The sequence below is a fragment of the Onychostoma macrolepis genome, chromosome 17 (assembly GCF_012432095.1).
Source record: "Onychostoma macrolepis isolate SWU-2019 chromosome 17, ASM1243209v1, whole genome shotgun sequence".
Lineage (NCBI taxonomy): Eukaryota > Metazoa > Chordata > Actinopteri > Cypriniformes > Cyprinidae > Onychostoma > Onychostoma macrolepis.
In genome coordinates, this window is record NC_081171.1 from 18,538,911 (window position 1) to 18,561,688 (window position 22,778).

Consider the following 22,778-nt stretch of genomic DNA (forward strand, 5'->3'; position numbering starts at 1 on the left):
TCATCATTTTGACAATGATTTATAAAATTATTAAAAACACTATATTCTCCACAGATTAACCATAAATATAACATTTGTTACAAAATACTAAGTGTTCCCTTTGCATATACTTGATCAAATAAAATTGAGATCAAATTATACAAAATATATAAAAAAAATAAAAAATACATTAAAAAATATATATAAAACCATAGAAATGTATCAAACATTATGGTAAACAAAACACACAAAACAAAAAAAAGAGCAGCAAGTAAAATGTCAATGTAATTTATAGTAAATGTAAACCAATTTTAATTCACTGAGCTTATAACTAATGGTACCAAACTGCAGATACAGAAAACTGCTTATAGTGGTTATGATATTTGCTAACAATAAACCAGAGTTTACAGGTTTAATGAAGGTAAACAAAAGACTTTTTAATGACCACTTAAAGAAAATGTAATGAATAAATTGAAAATTGGAACTGTAATGAGTTGTATTAGCAACACTTCAACTGATCGTCATTATACTTTTTAATTAAAAATAAAAAATAAAAAAGGCTTAAGGCTTGAATAGCTCTGCTTCCAACCACTAAAATATGGAAATAACTTACTGTACCTTCTGATCATGCTGCAAAAATGTGATATTCATCTTCAGTATTTTTGTCTTATTTTCCAATGCAAATCTCTAAAGATTCTTAAATCAAAATACATTTACTTGTGAAGCAAAATTATATAATATACAGTCTTGCTCTTCATTTGATCAAAATGAAGTAACTTTTTGATTAAAACAAGTACAAATATCTGCAAATGGGCTCAAAAAACAAAACAACTTAAAAGGAAAACAAGTTTTCATACCATACCTGATAGATATATGTTCTTGTTTAAAGCAAAAACACTTAATTTTGTTACATTTTTCAACACTAAATTTTACATTTGCATCTCAAGTAAATGTATCTTGCTTAAAGGATATTTAGACATTTGTATTGGAAAACAAAAATACAGTGGAAAAATACAGATTTTTTGCAATTCACGCAACATTTATTTCCATGACTTTATGAATTTAAGATTTCTGCTCTGATTTAAGGCCTTAAATTGTGCCATGGTGTGAATTAAAAATCTTTAAGGCCTGCATAAACCTAGCAAAATGAAAATATTTACCAGCTTTATCCCAAATAATACCTAGTATTAAAAATGTACCTGTCTTCTCACCCCTCCTGGTCGAGGACTTGTACTCTGCATTGTTTTGAGGTCTGGTATTGGAGTTGAGGTATAACATGGGTTCCTGTTGAACAGCTGTTTGGCAGTCAGGTGCAGCGCAGCTCCATTCATAATGGGACTGATCACAGCCATACTCTCTTTATCTAACGTAGCATCGCTGACACTATAAGAGGAGTGGGGTTCTGCACTAAAGTAAACAGTGCTACTGCAGTCCGCAGGGCAGGTGTTATACACTGCACCCTTCTCTGGAGACTGTTGTCTCACTTCAGCAACAGAAAATCCCTCACGGTTTTCAACTGGACAGCTTTTAGATTGTTCACCTGCTTCCATGTTTGGCTGGTAACGACCGTCCCCTCCAGAGTCTATGTCGGGTGCATCATCAGTCTCCAGAATGACTGAAAGCCCTCTGTCTCCATACATGCAGTTAATCTTGTCTGTGTTTCCAGTTTTGAGAGCCAGACATATTAGCATATGATGATGGTGCCGGTCGCCCTCTAGAGGCTGAACAGAAGAACCTCCTGCCTGCTTGTCAGGAGCAAAACCAGTCGCTGAGAAAGTGCCATGCTTGTGTGTGGAGGATTCGAGTGTTGTGTCCTTGCAGTCCATGTCGGTTGTTCTGTCAATAGTTGTCAGGCTCATTTGGAGTCTCAGACTCTGGAGGATCTCCGTAGATTTTGGATGAAGAAATCGGTAGTAAAGAACAACAAAAATCACACCTAGAAAATAGAGAATAGAGCAAACTATATTTGTAATGTTACATTACACTACATCAGCTTTTTTTATTGTTATTTTTCTTATAACAATATATATCAACAAATATATATATATATAGCAAATTGGTTCTCAGGTGATATTAGATTTTTTTTTTTTTAATTGATCAGTATCTGTATTGGATATTTAATTTTGCATGCTTATTTTCCATTCAGATTACCTTGGCATCATCTAACAGCAATGCTTAAAAACACTAATGATTTAATAACACTGTTAGGGATAGGGATATTTCACCCAAAAATGAAAATTCTGTCATTAATTACTCACCCTCATGTCGTTCCAAACCCGCAAGACATTCGTTCATCATCTGAACACAAATTAAGGTATTTTTGATTAAATCTGAGAGCTTTCTGACCCTCCCATAGACAGCAACACACCTGACACATTCAAAGGTTCATCACTGGTTTTAAAGTCCTCACTCACCACTGTGAACTGTATGAACTTGTTGGATGGCCTTCTCTAGCAACGCGGAGACTTCAACACTGGTATATCTTTATATATAAGGCTATCTTAGGTCTACTTCCATCCTATCTTCTGACCTACATCAGTGTAAATAATATCGGGACTTACAATCTTCGTTCCCAGGATTTTTTCCTTTTGTCTGTTCCAAAGGTTAGAACTGAGCTTGGAAAAAAGGTGTTTAAGTATTCTGCTCCCTCTACATGGAACAAGTTACAGAAATCCATGAAACTCAATAAGTTGGTCTCATTGGTCGCTTTTAAAAGGATGTTAACTGACTTGGAGGCAGCCACATCTGGCTGTAGATGTTTTGCCTGATGTGTTAAGGATTGTGGTTGACTTTAAAGAGTTTGTTATTTCAGTTGTTTTATGTTATTATTATTTTTGTGTATTTTATGTTTATATGTATGTATGGTTGTACTGCTGCCTGTCTTGGCCAGGACACAATTGAAAAAGAGATTTTTAATCTCAATGAGTCTATAAATAAATAAAAATAAATAAATAAAGCACAGAAAGGTCGTAGGGACATTGATAAAATAGTCCATGTGACATCAGTGGTTCAACCATAATGTTATGAAGATACGAGAAAACTTTTTGTGCGCAAAGAGAACTAAAATAATGACTTTATTCAACAATTTGTTCTCTTCCATGTCAGTCTTTGACGCGCATTCATGAGAGTACCACGACACATGCGTGTGATTCTGCTGACGCAGGAGTTGGCGTTCATTGCATTACGGTTGAACCACTGTTGTCACATGGACTATTTTAATGATGTCCTTACTATCTTTCTGAACCTTGAACGTCTCAGTTCCATTGCTGTCTAGGGTCAGGAAGCTCTCGAATTTCATCAAAAATATCTTAATTTGTGTTCTGAAGATGAATGAAGGTCTTACGGGTTTGGAACAACGTGAGGGTGAGTAATTAATGATAGAATTTTCATTTTTGGGTGAACTAGCCCAATAATAATAATAATAATAATACAATCATTAGTAAATCTCAGAATGAATATCCATTTTTTTTTTATACATTACATTATAATAAGTGCTTGATAGATTACTTAGAAATTGTAATACGTTACTGATTCCAAATTACATGACAAAAATTGTAGTTCGTAACGTAATCAATTACATTACACATTTCAGGTAATATAATCAAACTACTTTTTAATTACTTTTAGATTACTTTTGACCTAACTTGTATATCACATTGCTCTGAATAGGATAATCTTGTACCATTTTGATATAAAAATACAAAGAGAAAATAGTCCATTCGTTGTTATTAAAAACATGAAGTGCATTAAACATTATATTACGTCAAAGTTTCCAAAACTGAAGGAACTGCATGAGTTTAATGAAAATCTAATAATAAATTAAATCATAATGTTAAATTAAAATATTATACCTATTTACTTGCATGTCATGTGACCATGTGAATAATATGTAATCAATAAAAATTTCTGTAGTCTGATTATGAGTATTTTAAAATGTAATATAATCAAATTACAAGTACTTAATTTTTGGAACTAGATTACATGTCCAGATTACATGTAATTGGCTACTACCCAGCACTGATTATAATATAGTGATCCACTTGTAGCATTTCAGTCTTAATTTTTAATTTATTTAGACAAATATAATTATAATAATTATCAAGATCAGGCATTTTTATATTAGTGTATTCTTAATCTTTACCGATAAGGAAGCTGCATAAGACATTCAGAGGAACACTCATGCTGTCCCACGAAATCCCGCTGAGCGAGTCTGATGCCAGAAGCAGAAGGAACGTGTTCTCCAGCAACATTAGCTACAACACAGATAAAAGCTCTGGATCATTGATCTTTGAAATCAGTGAACAGAAATAAAAAAATAAATACTGCATGTTAACAAAGATATGAGCTATAAAAGTGAAAACAGCCTTGCAGCATTTCACACACTCCTGGCAGTTTCCTAAACATTTTGAGCAATGTTTCAATATTCTGAAGATTGCCCATACACTTTTATTACTGTTATCTAGAACTATTAAAAATAATTTTCGTTAATTAAAATAAAGGTGAAATAAAATATTGGATGGATGGATAGACAGATAGACAGACAGATAAAAATGATTACAATTAAAAATATTAATGAAATTAAATTATTAAATATTGCATGAAAATCTTTAATGAAAATTAGAAATGTTCTTTTAAAATTTAAGTTGCCAAGTGAAGTACTAAAATCATTCAAACTAAAAATTAAATACAAATAAAAGCTAAAAGGTAAATAGGAATATTTAAATAATATATATGTATATTTTAAAAATATTTTTAAATAACAACAAAAAAAAATTATCAATGACAAAAACATAATAAAATTACTAAAACTTGAAAACTGCAAACAAAAGCTAATTAAAAATATTAATAAATACTATAAAAGTATAAAAATAACACTAAAATAACACTGCAGTGCAGAGGGACCAACCAAATAGAATCCAGTCATGCGATACCGAGAAGGCCCATCTTTAACGTTAAGAAACAGGAAAATGTGCATTGCCCCTAAGATGAAGTTGAAGAGCCGCCAGGAAGCACGGTTAATGCATATGTCTGTCTGCTGGGACACTTGCCAGAATGTCATAATGAGCCAGTGGAAACCTGAGCAGGGATTTAAAGAGACAACCACAAAGCAGGCAGTTATTAACAAGTCATCCCTTTCCAGGTAAGAGCTGAGCAATGACAAATTACTTAAAAGCACTCATGGCTGTCACGCAAACTAACTGTGAGAGCTTTAGTGTGTGCAGGATTTGTCTACACAAAAACACAAAGCTTGGCTCACCCACGACTCCACAGAACCACCAGTGAAACGTACTGCAGAAGAACATGAGGCTGGCCACCCTGGCACCCAGCATGCCCCCTCTCCATATGAGCTGGCACAGCATTGCAGCGGGAGTCATGTGCAAGTGACCGGGACGGAGCAGAAAGCATGAGCGGCTGTACAGGACCAGAAACCAGGACACATTCAGCAGGCTCAGCCCGACACATAAGACCACTGTAAAAAAGTTAAAGAGATCCAGGGAATAAACAGTTTCCTGTGACTATGAAACTGATTCAAGAAACAGTTTACCCAAAAATATTTTAAAATATGCTAATCAATGTCTTCAGGATCATTAGAAAATCACAGGTAGGTGAGTTTGATCAGGGTTGGAGCTAAACTCTGCAGGAAAGTGGATCTCGCGAGCCAGATTTGAGGATCACTGCTTTAGACCATCCAACATGTAGAAGAGTTTGTTTCTTCATCGGAACGGATTTGGAGAAATTTAGCATTACATCACTTGCTCACCAATAGATCATCTGCAGTGAATGGGTGCCGTCAGAATGAGAGAGCTGATAAAAACATAAGTAATTCACAAGTAATCCACACGACTCCAGTCCATCAATTAACATTTTCTGAAGTGAAAATCTGTGTGTTTGTAAGAAACAAATCCATAATTTAACTTTAAAAATGCCAATTCTGGACAAAATACCAGTCCATAATCTATAACAAGGCTTCTTTCAGTGAAAACGTCCACCGAGTTTTCCTCTCACATCAGAATTCACCAAAATATTTGTTTAGGACTGTTTTTGCTTTTGAGTGGTGTTTGATCTGCACACATTTCTCTCCTGATTCAGACTTTTAACTGGAGAAAGCAACATTATGGATAGAGGAGCCAGAACACATTAATTCACAAGACATTATTTGATCAACTGGTGTTGTGTGGATTGTTGTGATGTTTTTATCAGCTGTTTGGAATTTCATTCTGACGGCACCCATTCACTGCAGAGGATCCATTGGTGAACAAGTGATATAATGCTGCAATGTCAACAAATCTGTTCTGATGAAGAAACAAACTCATCTACATCTTGAACTGCCAGAGGATGAGTAAAATTTTCATTTTTGGGTAACTTTAAGTATTGTGCACAGCAAGAATTATTAATTCACAATTGCATAGTACAGTATGTCTTGTGTTACCATAATAACATTTACAAAAGCACAACAAAACTTTTTTTTTATTGCTCAGTGACTCATTCAATCATAGTCACTGACTAATTTATTACTTCCACAGAAAACTGTTGATGTGACGCTAGTTCTGTTCTGTGCCAATGGGAAGTTGTGTACCTGGTGACAGAAAGCCAGGGTGAAAGGTGAATAAACTGTAGGTCTGCAGTAGACTTTGAGGCAGGCTAAATGTCAGGGCCTCGATCAGGCACAGAGCAGACACATCAGCCTGCTGCATTAATAATGCACCAAACTTAACCTGCCCACCCTGAGACTTCATGCAGCACCATAACCTGCAAACATAAAAAAAAAAATATGCACACATCTCAGAAACAAGTGATAAATAATATCATTGGGTGAAACCTGATATGAACATGCTCAGGTCATATTTCAACCACAATGGGATATTACACTACAGTTCAAAAAGTTTTTGATCAAAAATATAGTTAAATTGTGAAATAATATTACAATTTAAAATAACCATTTTATATTTTAATACATTTTAAATATAATTTACTCCAGTGTTGTCAAAGTTAATTTTCAACAGCCATTACTCCAGTCACCAGTGTCACATGATCCTTCAGAAAAATTGTTACATATTTATTATGTATATATAAATACACACACATGCATGTATATATTTCAGAAAATTTTAATTTTTATATATTAAATATACTTATGTATAATATAAATTATATGAATATAAATAGACATGTAAATATTTTCAAAATATATACTGTATGTGTGTGTATTTATATATACATAATAAATATGTAACAAAACAAAAACTTTTATTTTGGATGCGATTAATCACAGCACTAATATAAAGCCTATTATATGACCTTTAAGATGTTTTACATTGTGACCTTTTCATGATTTAAGAGTTAAATGTGACCTTAACATGTTCTCATGAATTCACTCAATTATATATCACTGCCATTATAATGTACAGTAATTCAGTAGTTTTCCACCTCATTCTTTTCAACTGAATTAAAACAGTTCTAAATGACAGAATGTTTTTGACCTGTGATAGATGCCCAGATGCAGACAGTGCACAAGGAGAAGTGAGGGCTTGGATCGTTCTGCATCAGTGATGTACCACTTCAGACTGAGCAGCTGCACAAGCGTGAGAGGTAGACACAGAGCCAGAGTCAGCCAGGCCAGCAGCTCCTTTCCCATCCAGAGGTAGTGAGTAAAGCACAGTACAACTGAAGACATAAACAACAGAGTCCATTTTCAACAACAACACTGAACTGACTCCAGCTGAATAACGACACTATTGTCTTCTGTAGAGCTGCTTATAACTGAACTTATTTCATTATTGATTGACTTTACAAAGTACTAAATCAACACTGACTGACTTTTGTCTGTAAAGTTTGTACAATGACTCTTTTATTTTTCTTGTAGAGAATATTGCTTTATTGTGTTTAGGTGGAACTATGTAAAAGACGTGTTTATATTCGGATCAAATACATTTGAAAGCATTTAATCTTTAATCATCTTTACTTGTCTTCAACATATTGGTGTGATTGCACAGCAAAAAATAAATCAATTATATATATATATATATATATATATAAAAGATAAATGGTATTTTACATTTCTTTTTAATGAACAACTAGTACACTAACAAGTCCTTCACAAACATGTAAAATGCGAATTTGAATGCACAAACTAATGATTTAACAATCTGTTAAGTATTTTATTCGAAGTTGTTTTAAACATTTGTTAGCGTCCCACTCTTTCTTCTGTGTGACAGACAGAGCACGCCCTCTGCTCTCCATTCATGAAAAAGGCGCTCAAATGCTGTAAAACCATAGCAGCAATAACAAAACTGAACTCATGATACAACATGAACAAACAGGCAAAACCCACATCCACATGTCGATGCAGTTGGCAAAATATGTTCAGTAAGCAGAGACAGCGGTTTGGAAAGGAATGATTCATCGGAAAATAACTTACGTGCCGCTTTCTCCAATAAAACAATGACTCCTGAAAAAGAGTAGAGGCAGACGTGACTCCATATGATCGCACTTCCCTTTCGATTCTGCATCGTTGCACTAAAGCGTATTTTTCAGAGTTTGTGGTATTGTTCGGTGAGCTGTGCGCGATCATGTCTTTCTGATCAGGTTTTAATTTGGAGGCTGCCGCGCAATGTGACGTCACGCAGCGAAACACATGTAATATATTAAAATTAACCCAAGCTTTTCTCCTTTCCAAAATAATTTAGGATGAATTAAAATAAATATATATGTGTGTTAAAAAGCTAATAAAACTTGGACTGTTTGCTCTCATTTTGGGTGTTTTAATATTTTATTTGAGTTTTTTACTTATTCATAATTTAAGGGGGTTTTATGTACGTTAGGTGATTTTTTTAAACCTGTTTTCTTGATCTCTATTTAGCTTCTTTTGGTTTATTAAATAACTGTATTTATTTTCTTTATTTTTTGTTTCATTTTATTATTATATTTTGCCTATGTGTGATCTCTTGGATTTCACCCCTTAGATTTGTTTGTGGTCTGCAATCTGCAATATGTTCTGTATGCAATTATTGCTTACATTAAAAATAAATAAATAAAACAGCCTTGCTTATGTAGGAATCTAGGATCTACAATAATCTAAATCTAAAATGAGTTAAGTTAATTACAGTTAAAAGTCGAAATTATGAGATAAAAGTTTAAATTATGACAAAATTTCGAAATTATGACCTAAAAGTCATAAATGTGACATAAAATGTCAGTAATAAGACGTAGAAAATTAGACCCTTAACGCCGTAGTTTATGATTTCTGCCATTATGATTTACCAGAGCATGGTTTCCATGGTTTCCATACTGTTCATCACATTTGCATACCAAATTAACAAACAGTAAGCTACTGTGATTACACAAATAAAGAGATTTAATCACGTGAGAGTCATGAGACCCCAAGCGCACATGACCTATCACGTGATCTGTCGTTGCTCTATAAAGCCTTCAGTTTGCTCCTAAACTGTTGTTGATTTCCGCTCAGTGTGACTTTTGGGGAGCGAGACACACATTTCAAAGAGAACAATTGCCAGCCGATGAAAGACAGGTAGGTCTTTGTTCTTAAAATCTGCTTTTAAATCACGAGACGTAGATTATTGTTATGTCTTGTTGTTTTGTTTATAATTTGACCTCCAGATAGATATTGAAAAAAAAAGGTCACGGCCGCTGCATGTCTTTTATTATCATATGAAAATTATAATGCGAAACATTTCATCAGGTTGTAGTATGACTTTATTTCAAAGGCACTTCCTGCTCTATGAAACATAATGTTAAAAGCTTACAGCGACTTCCTTTTGACTTTAAAATATGGTTTCATTGTTCGCTTATGTAAACCAGGCCTGAAGTTAAAAACGAAAGCAGGAGAAATGGAAACCAGAGCTTATGTTTTACATGTGAATGCTTCAGTTGCTCTAACTGATATTACGCTGCTCGTTTCTTACAAATACACTATTAGGTTTCAAACAAGTTGCCTCAGATATTTTACGTCTCACGATACTACAGTAAAGTGGGTACTTTTAAATGCCGCAAACAATCTTATATTTGCGTTATTTACAATATAATTGCCTTCTGACTTTGTTCGTACCACTTAAAGCAGTATTTTACAAGTCGTCGAGATTACAGCAGATCGGAGTGGGCTGGCTTTCCTTGAACTTGCTGACTCATTCACGTCTTATGATTGTTTGTCATTATAGACCTTTTAAAGGAAGTGCATCCCAGCATGTATGACAATGATATTGGTGCTTTGTGAAAATTCACTACAGTTGTCAAGATTATGGCAAGTAATGGGGAATAGGGAAGTAACGTTGATTAAAACCACGTCTGCTGTTAAACCTCTGAGTTAAGGGCTAAATTGTAGACTATACCCGGAGTAGTTAACCGAGGCTAGTTTGTCTGGTTGTGTAACCATTAGGAATCTTGGCCATGTTTAAGATGTCTAAAGCTCTCACTTCTGCATGACCACAGTCAGGAGATGACCCTACTGTAGTCAGTGATCTGTTTCACCTGATTGAAGTGTTCTTGATGGGTCACCTGACTGTTGTTGATTTAAGGCTATGATGTTTAAAACTAAAAACAAATTGTTGGACCGGTACATGAAATGGACTAAGATGCAGCATTTTAGCTGCAGTTGATATTAAAATAGTTTAAAGTGGGATTTTTGGACTGCTAGAATTACACCTAAAGCCTCTTTTCTGTATACAAGTGAGATTAATTGAATTTTGTTTCAGAATGTGGCGGCTGGCTTTCCTGTGCGTGATCTCAGCCCTTTCGGTTAGCTGGGCTCGTCCTCGCCTCGCTCCCCTCTCCCATGAGATGGTCAATTTCATCAATAAAGCAAACACTACTTGGAAGGTAAGAAGCTGTTCTATTCGCTGATACCCTAAACCGCATCCTAGTGAGGATAAATGAGCCACTATTGGAAAGACATTTTCTTTCCCTTTCTTGCGTAATTTCACATCAAACTTAATTGTCACCTATAGGCTGGGCACAACTTCCATGATGTGGACTACAGCTATGTGAAGAGGCTGTGTGGGACTTTGCTGAAAGGACCCAGACTCCCTGTCATGTGAGTTCAGTTGAATTTTGTGTGAGTGGAGGATTAAAAAGGGAAGTGCAACTAGTTAACATTGCAGTCATTTTATACATATGAATCCTTTGTCATATGATGCTGTTCTTTGTTTCCTAATGCTTATTGCTTTCAGTTCTACGTTCTGATGTAACAGATTTTGCTTCATCTTTAACCAGGGTACAGTATGCTGATTACTTCAAGCTCCCCACTAACTTTGATGCCAGAGAGCAGTGGCCCAACTGCCCCACTCTTAAAGAGATCAGAGACCAGGGGTCTTGCGGGTCATGCTGGGTGAGTTCTTCTCTCTGGTGGATGCAGTATGACCTTGGATCTGTTATTTGTACATTTCATTTTTACTGGGGTTCTTCATTCTTTTCGTAGGCATTTGGGGCTGCTGAAGCCATATCTGACAGAGTATGCATCCACAGCAATGCCAAAGTGAGTGTGGAGATCTCCGCTCAGGACCTGCTTACCTGCTGTGACAGCTGTGGTATGGGGTAAGTTGGACAATGCTGTAATGTCACTGCAGCTATAGGAGGACCTTGTGTATGCTAATGCATTCAGGATAACACTAGGCAAGTATGCTGGCTTTAAATGCAAATTTTATTTTTATTAGTTGCTTGACATGCAGCATATGACTGAGGATCACACTACCAGACTGTTTTTAAAGCTTTTTTTTTTTTTGTGCCAATAAAAGTGGCACTATGTTAATTTTGTTTTTTAATCTCAGATGTAATGGTGGATACCCTTCTGCTGCTTGGAGTTTCTGGAACTCAGATGGTCTGGTCACTGGTGGACTGTATAACTCCCATATTGGTTAGTGACTTTATCATTGTTTTGTTTATTGCATTTGGAAACCTTTAACTCAATAACCTTATTTTTTAGGCTGTCGTCCGTACACCATTGAACCCTGTGAGCATCATGTGAATGGCAGTCGCCCTCCTTGTTCTGGAGAGGGTGGAGACACTCCTAACTGTGACATGTCCTGTGAAACTGGCTACAGCCCCTCTTACAAGCAGGACAAATACTTTGGTAAGAATTCACTGAACCCAAATAGTTCAGTACAGGTTTCACCCTCGTTACTTATTTGAATCAAGTCCGACATCAATTTAGATCAGTGGTTAAACCTATTTGACTCCTCCAAGCCTCCCCATTGTCCACAGAAATATTTAAAGGCCCCCAGCACTTTTGTTATAATGCTGTTCCTTACTTCATGGTTCCTTGTGGTTCCAGCCTGTTCGAGAATTTTGGGTTTAAAGTCAGGATTTATTTTTTTTTTTTCTGAATGCTGTCAAAAGATTAATTCATTTAACTTATTTTTGGTCCTTGTTTGTCACTGCAGGAAAGACGTCCTATAGTGTCCCATCTAATCAGAAGGACATTATGAAAGAGCTCTACAAGAATGGCCCAGTAGAGGGAGCTTTCACGGTCTATGAGGACTTCCTGCTGTATAAATCTGGTTGGTTTCTGTCCATTATTCATGTACATGGCAAGAGTACTAATAACATGGAACGGTTGACAATTTGGTGGTTCTTTACTCCCTTTTGTAGGTGTATATCAGCACGTGAGTGGCTCTGCACTAGGTGGTCATGCCATTAAGATCCTGGGCTGGGGAGAGGAGAATGGTGTCCCCTACTGGCTTGCTGCTAACTCCTGGAACACTGACTGGGGTGATAATGGTGAGGGTCACTTTCTTTTGTATGAAGACTAAAATACTCCTATTGTCTGCAGTTTGTTACCCAATCCTATAAACTGCCAAGGAAGTGTTCATGGTTTTTTTTTGTACCAACATATTTCCAGATTTGATTTACAAAATGTACAGGAGTTTGCTTCATTGACCCAATTGTTTTTGTTGCCACTTCAGGATATTTCAAGATTCTCCGAGGTGAGGACCACTGTGGCATTGAATCTGAAATTGTGGCTGGAATCCCACAGTAACCACCAAAAAGACACGAGGAGATCTGAAATGAGTTCCCTGGTCAAAACGTAGACATTGAATGTCTCCAGCTTAAGCTGACTGCCATCGTCTATGGCCATTTTACATTGTTAATCAGTGAGTTTTATATGAGTCTTTTTAGACCGGGATCCTCGATCGGGTACGTTTTTCAAACTGGCATGACATTATGCGTTGCAAAATGTTAACTAGTCCAGGTCACTGGTGTCAGTTTTGGACCACGTCTATAAAATTTCAGCACAACTTGATGCCTCAGCCACCTTTACCCAGTATGTTTGACATGTGTTTTTTTTTTTTTTAAATTTGCTTATTTAGGTTGAATGGTTTTTACTTGATTTTGTGTAATTTTTAATGCACGGTCTAAAATGTAATAAATGTTAAAACCACAGTATGTACTTGTCATGACTTTTTAATCATCTGCAACTTTTTTTTTTTTTTTTTCCCAACTAAATAACTACTGTAGGTAGAGAATGGGGAAAAAGGAATTTCAGACCTAAAGGTGAAAATGTGGGGTTTCGCACTTCGTATAGAAAGCTGAGGCTCTATTGCTATGAGAAATCTGTACTGGAAATGTAGCATGAGTGATCTGTCTCCTTGGAAGTGCAATACTGCGTAGTTAAATTATTCACTTATGGCAATAGGTGCGTTTACATGGAGCATTGTATTCGGTTTAAAAGTCCAATCCGAATGAAAATGCTCCATATAAACACCTCAATCGGAATAAAAATGCCCAAACCGAATGAAATTGTAATCGGTTTGAGAGGGGTGGGATAAACCTTTCTATAAACCGAACAAAATTAAAATCCTGCCATGTAAACACTTTAAACCGATTACTTTGCGTCTACGTCATCACGTCCAGAGGTCGGGTCGTCAGAACGTGAACGTGATGATGTCGGCAACGGTACATTCTGTGATTTGGGGACACCGACACTACAGTAGAGACTGGGTAATAGTGGAGGTATAAAGTTAAAATTTCCATTATACAGTTAAAAACACATTAGAAAGGAGAACGCTTGCTGTGTGACGGACTATCTGCTCTCATGTCCGGAGTGAAAAACAGATCTGAAATGAAGCGCAATTTTCTGCTTTTCAGCTTAGAAACAACACAGTGATGATAGTGAAAGTAGCTCAATGAAAATAAACAACTTGACCAAAAATTGCCTTTGTCATTTGTATTTGTATAGATGACAGATTCATAATTTCCGATCTGCTTGAATTTATACGTGCTCACTCCATGAATGTTGTACGAAACACGATTGTGATAAAGCAATGCTCCTTTGATTCATTGTTCAGCAACTCTTGGTAAGAAATCGTGTATTTGTTCCATTTAAGTACAGTACAACTTTGTAGTATCAGAGTACAATTAATCTCAGAGCTGCATTACAGAGGGACATATGATTTCTATGATCGCGTTCTGGCCATATGACTGAGCGCTCGAATGAACGCAAGGATTCAAATATTAACCGTTTATTCTAAGCAAAGTGCAAACAGATATTAAAAATATTAACGTAAATATGGGCGTTTTTTCCTCTGGTGACTTGTTTTTGTTGTCACTGTAGGCTATTAGCATATCCTAAAATCGAAAGCACAGGCACATGTAAACACCATATCGGATTAGATAACGTCTCATGTAAACAGTTCATCGAATCTTTCAATCGGAATGATTTTAATCGGAATGACAAAAAAGTGTACATGTAAACGCACCTAATGAAATTTCAGCCCTCTATAACCTGATCCATCCAAATTCTGTTGCATGCTCTTCAGAAAAATTAAAGGCTTTTAGCAACATTCTTGAAGCTCAAAATACACACTCCACTTCTAATTGAGCTGTGTTTATTTCAGAGGCGTTAAACCTCAAAGAGGAGCTTAACAAAACCTTAATGGCTACTAAACCTCGGCTGTGACTAAATTTCTGCAGTCTCCGTAATCCAGGCTGCACTTTCTGGGTGTGCGTAAATTGAATGGGGCATTAATTCAGATGTTTGGGTTCCATAATTAAGTTCAGAGGATTCACAATAACTTTGTGTACCACAATACTAATATCATTAACACATGCTCTTGTACTTTCATAACTTTTAGTATATCCAGAATTAAATTATGCATCAGCTGTACAGTATATGCAGCAGGTAAGTGGTTTCCAATGTATGGCTGATTTGTGCAAGTCTCTAAAGTTGCACTTCATGCTTAATTTGGCATTATATCTCTTATTGCTCTTGATGGACTTGCATGTTCTTCTGTTCCTGATCCTCTTTCATCTCCTGCTCTTCAGGAGGCTGCAGTTGGTCCTGATTTTCTTCAAGCTTTTCAGGTATCTGGTTGTGATTCTCAGCCTCCATGTTTTCTTTAGCTGAGTCCTGTGTCTCATTTTCATGTTGAGACTCTTGGTTGACCACTACATCTTGGTGAGTTTCAGAAACGGCATCCTCTGACTTTGCATGTGTTTGCTCCCGATTTAAGGCTTCCCCAGCAGGTGGACCAGGGGGAACAATTTTGTTTTCTTGCAAATGGTCTATCGTGGGTGATAACAGCTCTGAGGGAGCCAGTAGTCCATCCTGGTTCAGATCTTGAGTTTGTAGCAGATAATCCACCAAAGATACAACCTAAAGTGTAAATAACTTCAGGTCAAAACAGAATTCAAGAGCTTTTTTACTTTGAATGTTGTGAGAAAACTAAGCAGCACTCACAGAATCTACAGACTTTGGCAGCATTTCATGATAAGTCAGAAAATCTGTTAGTAGTTGAATCAGTTCAAGGCCATCCATCTGCCCACTTCTGTCATAGTCGTACAGAGAGAAAAGGAAAAATACCTCTGTGACAATAAGAGAACAAATCAGACAATAAGAAGCTTATGACAACCTGAGAGCACCCAAGCTAAACTGCACAACTGAGAACATCTGGTCTAACTTTTGTATCTACCATGAATAAATATCAGTTCAAACAAGTTTCATTTTTTATATATATGCGACATATTTCAAACAATATAATTATAACAATCCCTATTATATTTTATTACAGAGATAAGTTGAATGTTTATTATATATAAAAATAAAAAAAAGTTCAAGTTAATTACAAGTGTAATTGTATGAATGCCATTTGTGTGTAGATCATCTGCTGTGCTTCTAGGAAAAGTTATTTTAAATCAATAGCAAACTATTTTTAAAGAACTAACTTAGTCTAGGCAGTGGAATTAACTTAATATGAAATAAGATGAAAAAAATCTTCTGAAATTGTATGTAAAATGGAAAAGCACCCAGAAGTAGTGGAAATAAAAGCGGTTAACAGGGACTGTTAATAATGAACTATATTAACCTTGTTCCCTTGTGTTCAGCTCTGGACTGGTCTGTCCTTCCTTCAGGCTGCTCTTGATGTAGCTTTGCAAGAGCCTGTCAAACAGAATCAAAGATCACAGGCTACTTTAGTTCCACTTTATATGATTACAGTATTTATAGAGGAAAAAGAGCAAGGATCTGAATTCATGCAGTACTTTCCTGAATTGGAACATTTAAAAATGTACACTTTAAAGATAAATACTGGAAGCATTATTTCTTATTTTATAATAGCCACACTCATTTCATTTTGAGTAAGTTGGAAGGCACAACTATGATTTTGTTTTGGCACCTTTTTTAGCTATTGCATGTTCAGCATGTCACTGTGTCAGCTGTGGAAATCTCACCATTATCTCTGACGTGACCACAGACATTGAACCTTGGGGCAACTGTACTACCTTATTTGATCAGGCGGGTTTGAAGATAATAAAGCAAGACTCAGGGAGTAGTAGTCAAAAAATTAACCTGCGGTTGTCTTCGCTGGAGCCAAAAGGATTTGCAAGGTCTGGTACAACAATATCATCACTGGAAAAAGAACAATCACAAGAAAAATGAGCCAAGTTTATTTCACGTTCAGAAAAAAATCAATGCCAAGATAATTATATTTGCTATTGGATAACTATCTATCCATCCTAATCAAAATAGTCCATCCACTATGGTAAATCAGAATATAAAATATATGTATAATTTATTAATGTACAGATGTTATTTACAGGTATGCAGTTCAAGATGTTACTTACAGATGTACAATTCTGATATGCGTTATGTACAAATGTACAATTGTTCAGACTGAATATAGCCTAATCTAATACATAATGGCTCGGTTTCACAAATGAGGCTTAGGTTAAACCAGGACTAGGCCTTAGGTAAATTCAGATATTTAATCAACTTTTACAAAAAAGCCTTTTGAAGAAAACATTAAGGTGTGCATCTAGAGACATAACAATGACACTGACATATTCTAAGATATGTCAGAGCAAGATATTCAGTTGAGACAGCTCAAACATGCATTTTAGTCTGGGACTAGCTTAAGCCTTGTCTGTGAAACCGGGGTATATATAATATACATAATCTAAGTCTAATATACATTTATTCATGTAGTTATTTAAATGAATATAATCCACTATAATAATTCGCTCATGAGTTAAATATGTAATCCTTCTTGCCTGTAGGCCAATTGTAAAAACATTCAGTCTATTGCTTTTGATTTGTCTGTCGTTATTCAATGATTGCTTAAATTACTAACTAATTGTCAAAACACATTTACATAATATATTGTATTCTATAAATAGGGAGGGGGGAGGTATACTTGCATAAAATTTAAATTTATATCAGATGCATTTTAAATATTCTACATTTTATTGATTTATTTTTACATCTAAATGAGTAAATGTAGGCTATATTGGATGATCCTCTCTTAAATATGTTTCAGTAAAATCCCACTGGGGGGCACCAATGATATAATACATTACATTCGCATAGTACAGTACAGTATACTAGCATAGCGTTAATGCGGCCTACCTGAGTGTTTGCTGAAGTTGTGGAGCACACAGACTCAGAGAAGGGAGGATGAGCAGGAACAGAAGCCGTGTTGTGATCATATTAACTGCTCCACTGGATCGCTTTGCCACACCTGTCACCACAATCAAACGATTCGTGAATCATTAGAGAGGCAAATCGATCACTCGAGAATGATACAGCAACTGTTTGAATCAAATAGCAAAATGATTCTTTCGGCTATGAGGAGTATGACAGCGACCGAACAATGAAGCCTGCCCTTCTTTTCTTTTCTTTCTTTCTCTCTCTTTTTTATGTGCGTTGTACTAGATGCTAGTATGATTTAATAACGACCAAAGCAAACAATAAGGATGTAACAAGCTAGAAGTGAAACGTGCCTGTACCTCTCGCAGCGGCGGTTAGCTCCATGATGAAACCCACCCCGGCTGATGAGAGCAGCGCAGCCCCGTATGTTTGCATCAGTAACGGGCTACACGTGGATTCCGTGGACGTGTCGTTGACCGAATAAGATCAGCTCCTCCTCGCGCTCTCCACCAGCTCCCATCATCGCCACGTAGAGTCGCTGACACTGCATTTACAACGTGCAGTTCCTCCGCATGCACCGCCTCTTGTCCGTTACTGAGGGGAAAATCCTGTCAGTAAGTGACCAGTGCAGAAAAGAGCTATTTCTAGCCTTTGGCGAACAAGAGAACACAGGGCGCCAGCAGAAAAGGTCTTTATTTATTTTTTTTCACCGTTTAAAAGTGTGTCATGCACAAACGTTTCATACAATCCTGCTGCTAACAAACCCATTCCTGTTTATTAAAAATCAATGGTTTTGCACAGTTTAGCCACAAGGTGGCACGCAACTATAATGGCATAACGTTATGTCTTTGTGAAACCCACTCACCAATGCATAATAATAATAATAACACGTTGATTTAATAGTTAAGTTAATTAAGAATTAATGATAAATTACTGCGAAAAGAATAAAAATGAAGTAGGTTTACTGTAAATGAGGCTGATGTTTTACACAGTTTTGCCACATGATGGCGGTGCTTCCGTTTTAAAGGCTACGACAAAATATTAAAATGAAAGCGTTTTCGTTTTGTTGAAAGATTTTTCACATAGTGAGTTATAAAGTCACAATAGCAAAATAATTAAAGCCAAAATAACACATTCTGTTCAACTGAGGTCTATCTATCTATCTATCTATCTATCTATCTATCTATCTATCTATCTATCTATCTATCTATCTGTCTGTCTGTCAGATCTACAGCTTTTTTTCATAGGATCACCTTTACTTGTAGACACTCAGAGTTGATGTAATTGATTATCTTGTAGTTGATCAACTCAAAGTGCACAAATGCTTAGTTTATGGTAGGTTAATCAATACCTGCCTTGCTGGCAGTCAGTCCTACTGTACATGAATCCAGTGTTGATTGAATATTTCTTCCCATTGTATATCATCTGTGTCCAGTTGATCATTGATCTCAGCACAGGACAGAGGTCATTGGGAGGTGCTGTCAGAAACACATGGAGGTAAAGACATCATTTGTACTGTACCCAAGAGTACACACGTTTCCATAGTGTTTTTATGGTAGCAAGTATTATAAATGGCTAAGAATCTAATGATATTGCACATATCTCAATCCTCAGTCTTATAGGTTAAGCATTATTTGATAAGGTTGTTTTCGCTGGTTTGATCAAATATAGTTAGTTGCATACATGATAATAAATTAAACAGCTTTTTTCTTAGCCCTTTGTAAATCTCACAAGTGTGTGTGGATGATGTTCGATTTCCTAACAGCTGTGCCTGTTTCATGTATTGCTTGCGGTACCATCTGTTCTGCCTCGCTGCCAGACAGAGAGTTCAGCCAAAATGCTATTGTGTTTTCACAAACATTATGAACAATTTCATGCTAATCCTTCTAATCCAGTGCTATAGGAACCACGCTTTTCCTTATGGTTAAAGTCTGTTTGTTTAACCACACCTGAGTAAACTGATATTACGCTTGTTGTTAGTAGATCATAGGGGCATCAGGTCAAAGGTCAAAGCAGATGGAGTATTTCCGGAATGTATTTATGCAACACACCTACATAGCACACCTCGTTTTATCAACAATCGCACATTATATGAACATTAATTTGAAAATGTTTGCAAATTTAAAGGGAGAGCTTACAGTTGAGATTAAATATAAAATACTTGATTTCATAAGCCTAATTCAGCAAAGTTGCATTGTAGAGTTAAATATAATTTGATGTTTACTTAAATTTAATCAACATGTAGGGGGCAGAATGGGTATAAATCAAGATATTTACTGAAAATAAAATAATAATAAAATAATCAGTAACTCCTACTGAGATGTGATTGGCCTAAGAATAAAACTTAAATAGTGTGACAAACAACGACAAATTAAACAGTTGCAAGGAATGATTAATTAACTGAAAGTCAAACAACTATCTGTTAGCATTCTCATTCATCTCAATGACACACGCATGGATGGTGCAGTGTGTGATGGGAAATCATTTTTATTCATGGGGACTCAGTGCTGCAACCAGGTTATTTTGAGCCACTCACCTGAGCTGTAAATGCCACGTGATTTATCAATCTATGTAAGAAACCAGTACAACAGACAGGGAAAACATAAGTCTATTTTACACTATTAAAATTGCTCCAAATAAAAATACCAAAGTATTAATTAAATTTAACAGTGTTGTTGTGAAAATTTACAAATATGATATATATATATATATATATATATATATATGTGTGTGTGTGTGTGTGTGTGTGTGTGCGTGCGTGGGTGTGTGACCTTCTCTGTGAAAACCCAGCTAAAGTTATTTTTTGTGATTTACTGTTTTCTACATAAAATCATCCTTCATAAGGTAAAGAACATTCTGTGAAAATGCAACCTTTATATATTTAATATTGACTGAGTAAGGCCATGTCAAAGATTAAAATTATAGTGAAATTAAGGGTTGAAATCAAACTTTGATGCTTGTTATCTCATGATAAGATTTTGAGACTTAAGCCTGGATTTCACAGAGAGGGTCTCACACACACACACACACACACATATATATATATATATATATATAGTATTATATGTATGTGTCTGTGTGTGTGCTTCAGTGAATGCAGCACATTAATATAGAACTATGATTAAACTGACTGTGACTACCTGTGCATTACACAATTTTAACGTACACCTTCCGTCCAATCAGAATTCATGTGGATCATGCTATAAATAAAAATATTATCCACGTAATGTGATACTAAATGAATGACCACAATAAGATATGCAGATATGTTTTCAAAAGCCTGTGTGGAGCCAGAGAGGAGCACTAGTGCACTTCTCTGCAAAAAAGGAAATTAGTGCCAATGATAAGTAGAGCATGATAAAGATGATGAGCATATTCTCACTGTTCTGACTGGTGTGAACAGCCCTTCTGTACACTATGCATGAGCTGCTCTTTTCTTTTCTTTTCTCGCTCCGATCCCACTGTCTCTGGGTTGAGCAGCACAAACAGAACCCGGTCAGAAAGTGCTGCTGAACCGGGACAGACATTTCTTCACAGTGTTACATGAGGTCAGCTAGGTCACATTCATCTTTTTTAAAGTAGTCATCCTGCTGAATAGACACACAAACTGAAAGCACAATGATTGCACATTAAAACATGACAATGTAATTAAACAGGAAGTTCTTATAGACCGGAAGGCTGCTGTTATTCTAGTCACAATGATGAATGTGTAGATGATTAGAGATGATCAGCTTAGCTTGTTTTTGAATCAGCAAAAGATGAATAAAATAAATAAATAAAATTGCAATAAATAATACTATTAAGTATTTTTAAATAATAATTTAAGTAAACAACAATAATAGTAACACAATATTAATAGTTATGATCAAAACAATTAAACAACAACAAAAAAACTACTACAACAACAACAATAATATGTTATTTAAAAGGAAAAAATGTTATTTTGTTAAAAAATATACTACATTTTGAAATCAGCAATAAGTAAATATATACAAAATAAAACATGTATTAAATAATAATATTTATGTTTTAAATACTAATTAAGATTAAAAACAAAATATTAACAATTAAATAATAACAGACCGGTTAACAACAACAACAATAACAAGAAGTAGAAGAAGTGTTATATAAAAGGAAAAAAAAGAAGAAGGTTTGTTTTTTATAGTTCAGTATAAGCAGATTATTATGATCACGGTGGCTTTCCTCTGTTTGCATATAGCAGTGTGTGAATGTTTTGCTTTCTCATCAGACATCACCTTTGGGAAAGTGAGCTGTGTGTTTGTGTGAGGAAGTGTGTCGCTTGGCTGTCACTCAGACTCTGGATTAACTGACAGCGGAGATCTGCTGCATCATGGGAAGCTACTGTACAGGCTGTCTGCCTCAGTGGGCCGCTCAGCTCCCTTGAGAACCACGCGATCGATGGGGTTCTAGTGGGAGCTTCTGTAACTCAGTATTCTCAGGGCTCTCATTAAGCGAGCCGCTCATGGATAGAGGAGGAAAAAAGTAATATTGGATTTTTTGTGTGTGTTTTATCAATCGAAACTGTGTAATGGGTTTCCGAATTTTATTAGCTTATAATATTGCTGAAATCAAAGTTTAAAGGGTAGATGTTAATGGAAAAAATATGACTATTAATAACATTTATCAAGTTAAAAGACTGATATTGAAAATATCTGGGGAATATCAAAAAGCAATAAATGTAAAATTATGTTGGATATGGTGCCGCATTGGTTGTTCTGCTGTAACATCAAAGACCTGGACACTAGAGAACCCCTCAGAGGCGTCCCACCGCTGCTGCATGGAAATATCCACTCTTCAAACTCAAGAGGCTTTTTGCAGTGTGCAAAGTGCAGGCTCAGAGGTTTGGAAATCAATGCTCAACTGGAATGTAATATCAAAAAATGTTGTTAATTGGATCTTGATTTGT

The 22,778-nt window shown here is 35.7% G+C and overlaps 3 protein-coding genes across 4 annotated transcripts; 1 reads left to right on the top strand and 2 right to left on the bottom strand.

Moving 5' to 3' along the window:
• Positions 1 to 9: 9 nt before the first annotated feature.
• Positions 10 to 9,032, bottom strand: xkr5b (XK related 5b). Of its 2 annotated transcripts, none has more exons than XM_058748835.1 (7): positions 8,399 to 9,032; positions 7,461 to 7,644; positions 6,557 to 6,729; positions 5,270 to 5,449; positions 4,886 to 5,055; positions 4,121 to 4,232; positions 10 to 1,915 (listed from the first exon to the last, which is right to left on the bottom strand). In XM_058748835.1, the coding sequence occupies exons 1-7, from the start codon at positions 8,487 to 8,489 to the stop codon at positions 1,167 to 1,169; spliced, it is 1,659 nt and encodes a 552-aa protein (XP_058604818.1). In that variant the 5' UTR covers positions 8,490 to 9,032; the 3' UTR covers positions 10 to 1,166. The 2 variants fall into 2 exon arrangements, with proteins under 2 accessions (XP_058604818.1, XP_058604817.1); XM_058748834.1 differs by having other exon boundaries at positions 12 to 1,915; positions 5,237 to 5,449; positions 8,399 to 9,023.
• Positions 9,033 to 9,352: 320 nt separating this feature from the next.
• Positions 9,353 to 13,374, top strand: ctsba (cathepsin Ba). The gene is made up of 10 exons (XM_058748837.1): positions 9,353 to 9,508; positions 10,689 to 10,812; positions 10,941 to 11,026; positions 11,206 to 11,320; positions 11,411 to 11,526; positions 11,760 to 11,845; positions 11,915 to 12,061; positions 12,372 to 12,488; positions 12,580 to 12,708; positions 12,894 to 13,374. The coding sequence occupies exons 1-10, from the start codon at positions 9,498 to 9,500 to the stop codon at positions 12,965 to 12,967; spliced, it is 1,005 nt and encodes a 334-aa protein (XP_058604820.1). The 5' UTR covers positions 9,353 to 9,497; the 3' UTR covers positions 12,968 to 13,374.
• A 1,254-nt stretch (positions 13,375 to 14,628) lies between these two features.
• Positions 14,629 to 18,441, bottom strand: cgref1 (cell growth regulator with EF-hand domain 1). The gene is made up of 6 exons (XM_058748838.1): positions 18,205 to 18,441; positions 17,831 to 17,942; positions 16,775 to 16,834; positions 16,293 to 16,366; positions 15,668 to 15,792; positions 14,629 to 15,583 (listed from the first exon to the last, which is right to left on the bottom strand). The coding sequence occupies exons 1-6, from the start codon at positions 18,284 to 18,286 to the stop codon at positions 15,188 to 15,190; spliced, it is 849 nt and encodes a 282-aa protein (XP_058604821.1). The 5' UTR covers positions 18,287 to 18,441; the 3' UTR covers positions 14,629 to 15,187.
• Between the last annotated feature and the right edge of the window lie 4,337 nt (positions 18,442 to 22,778).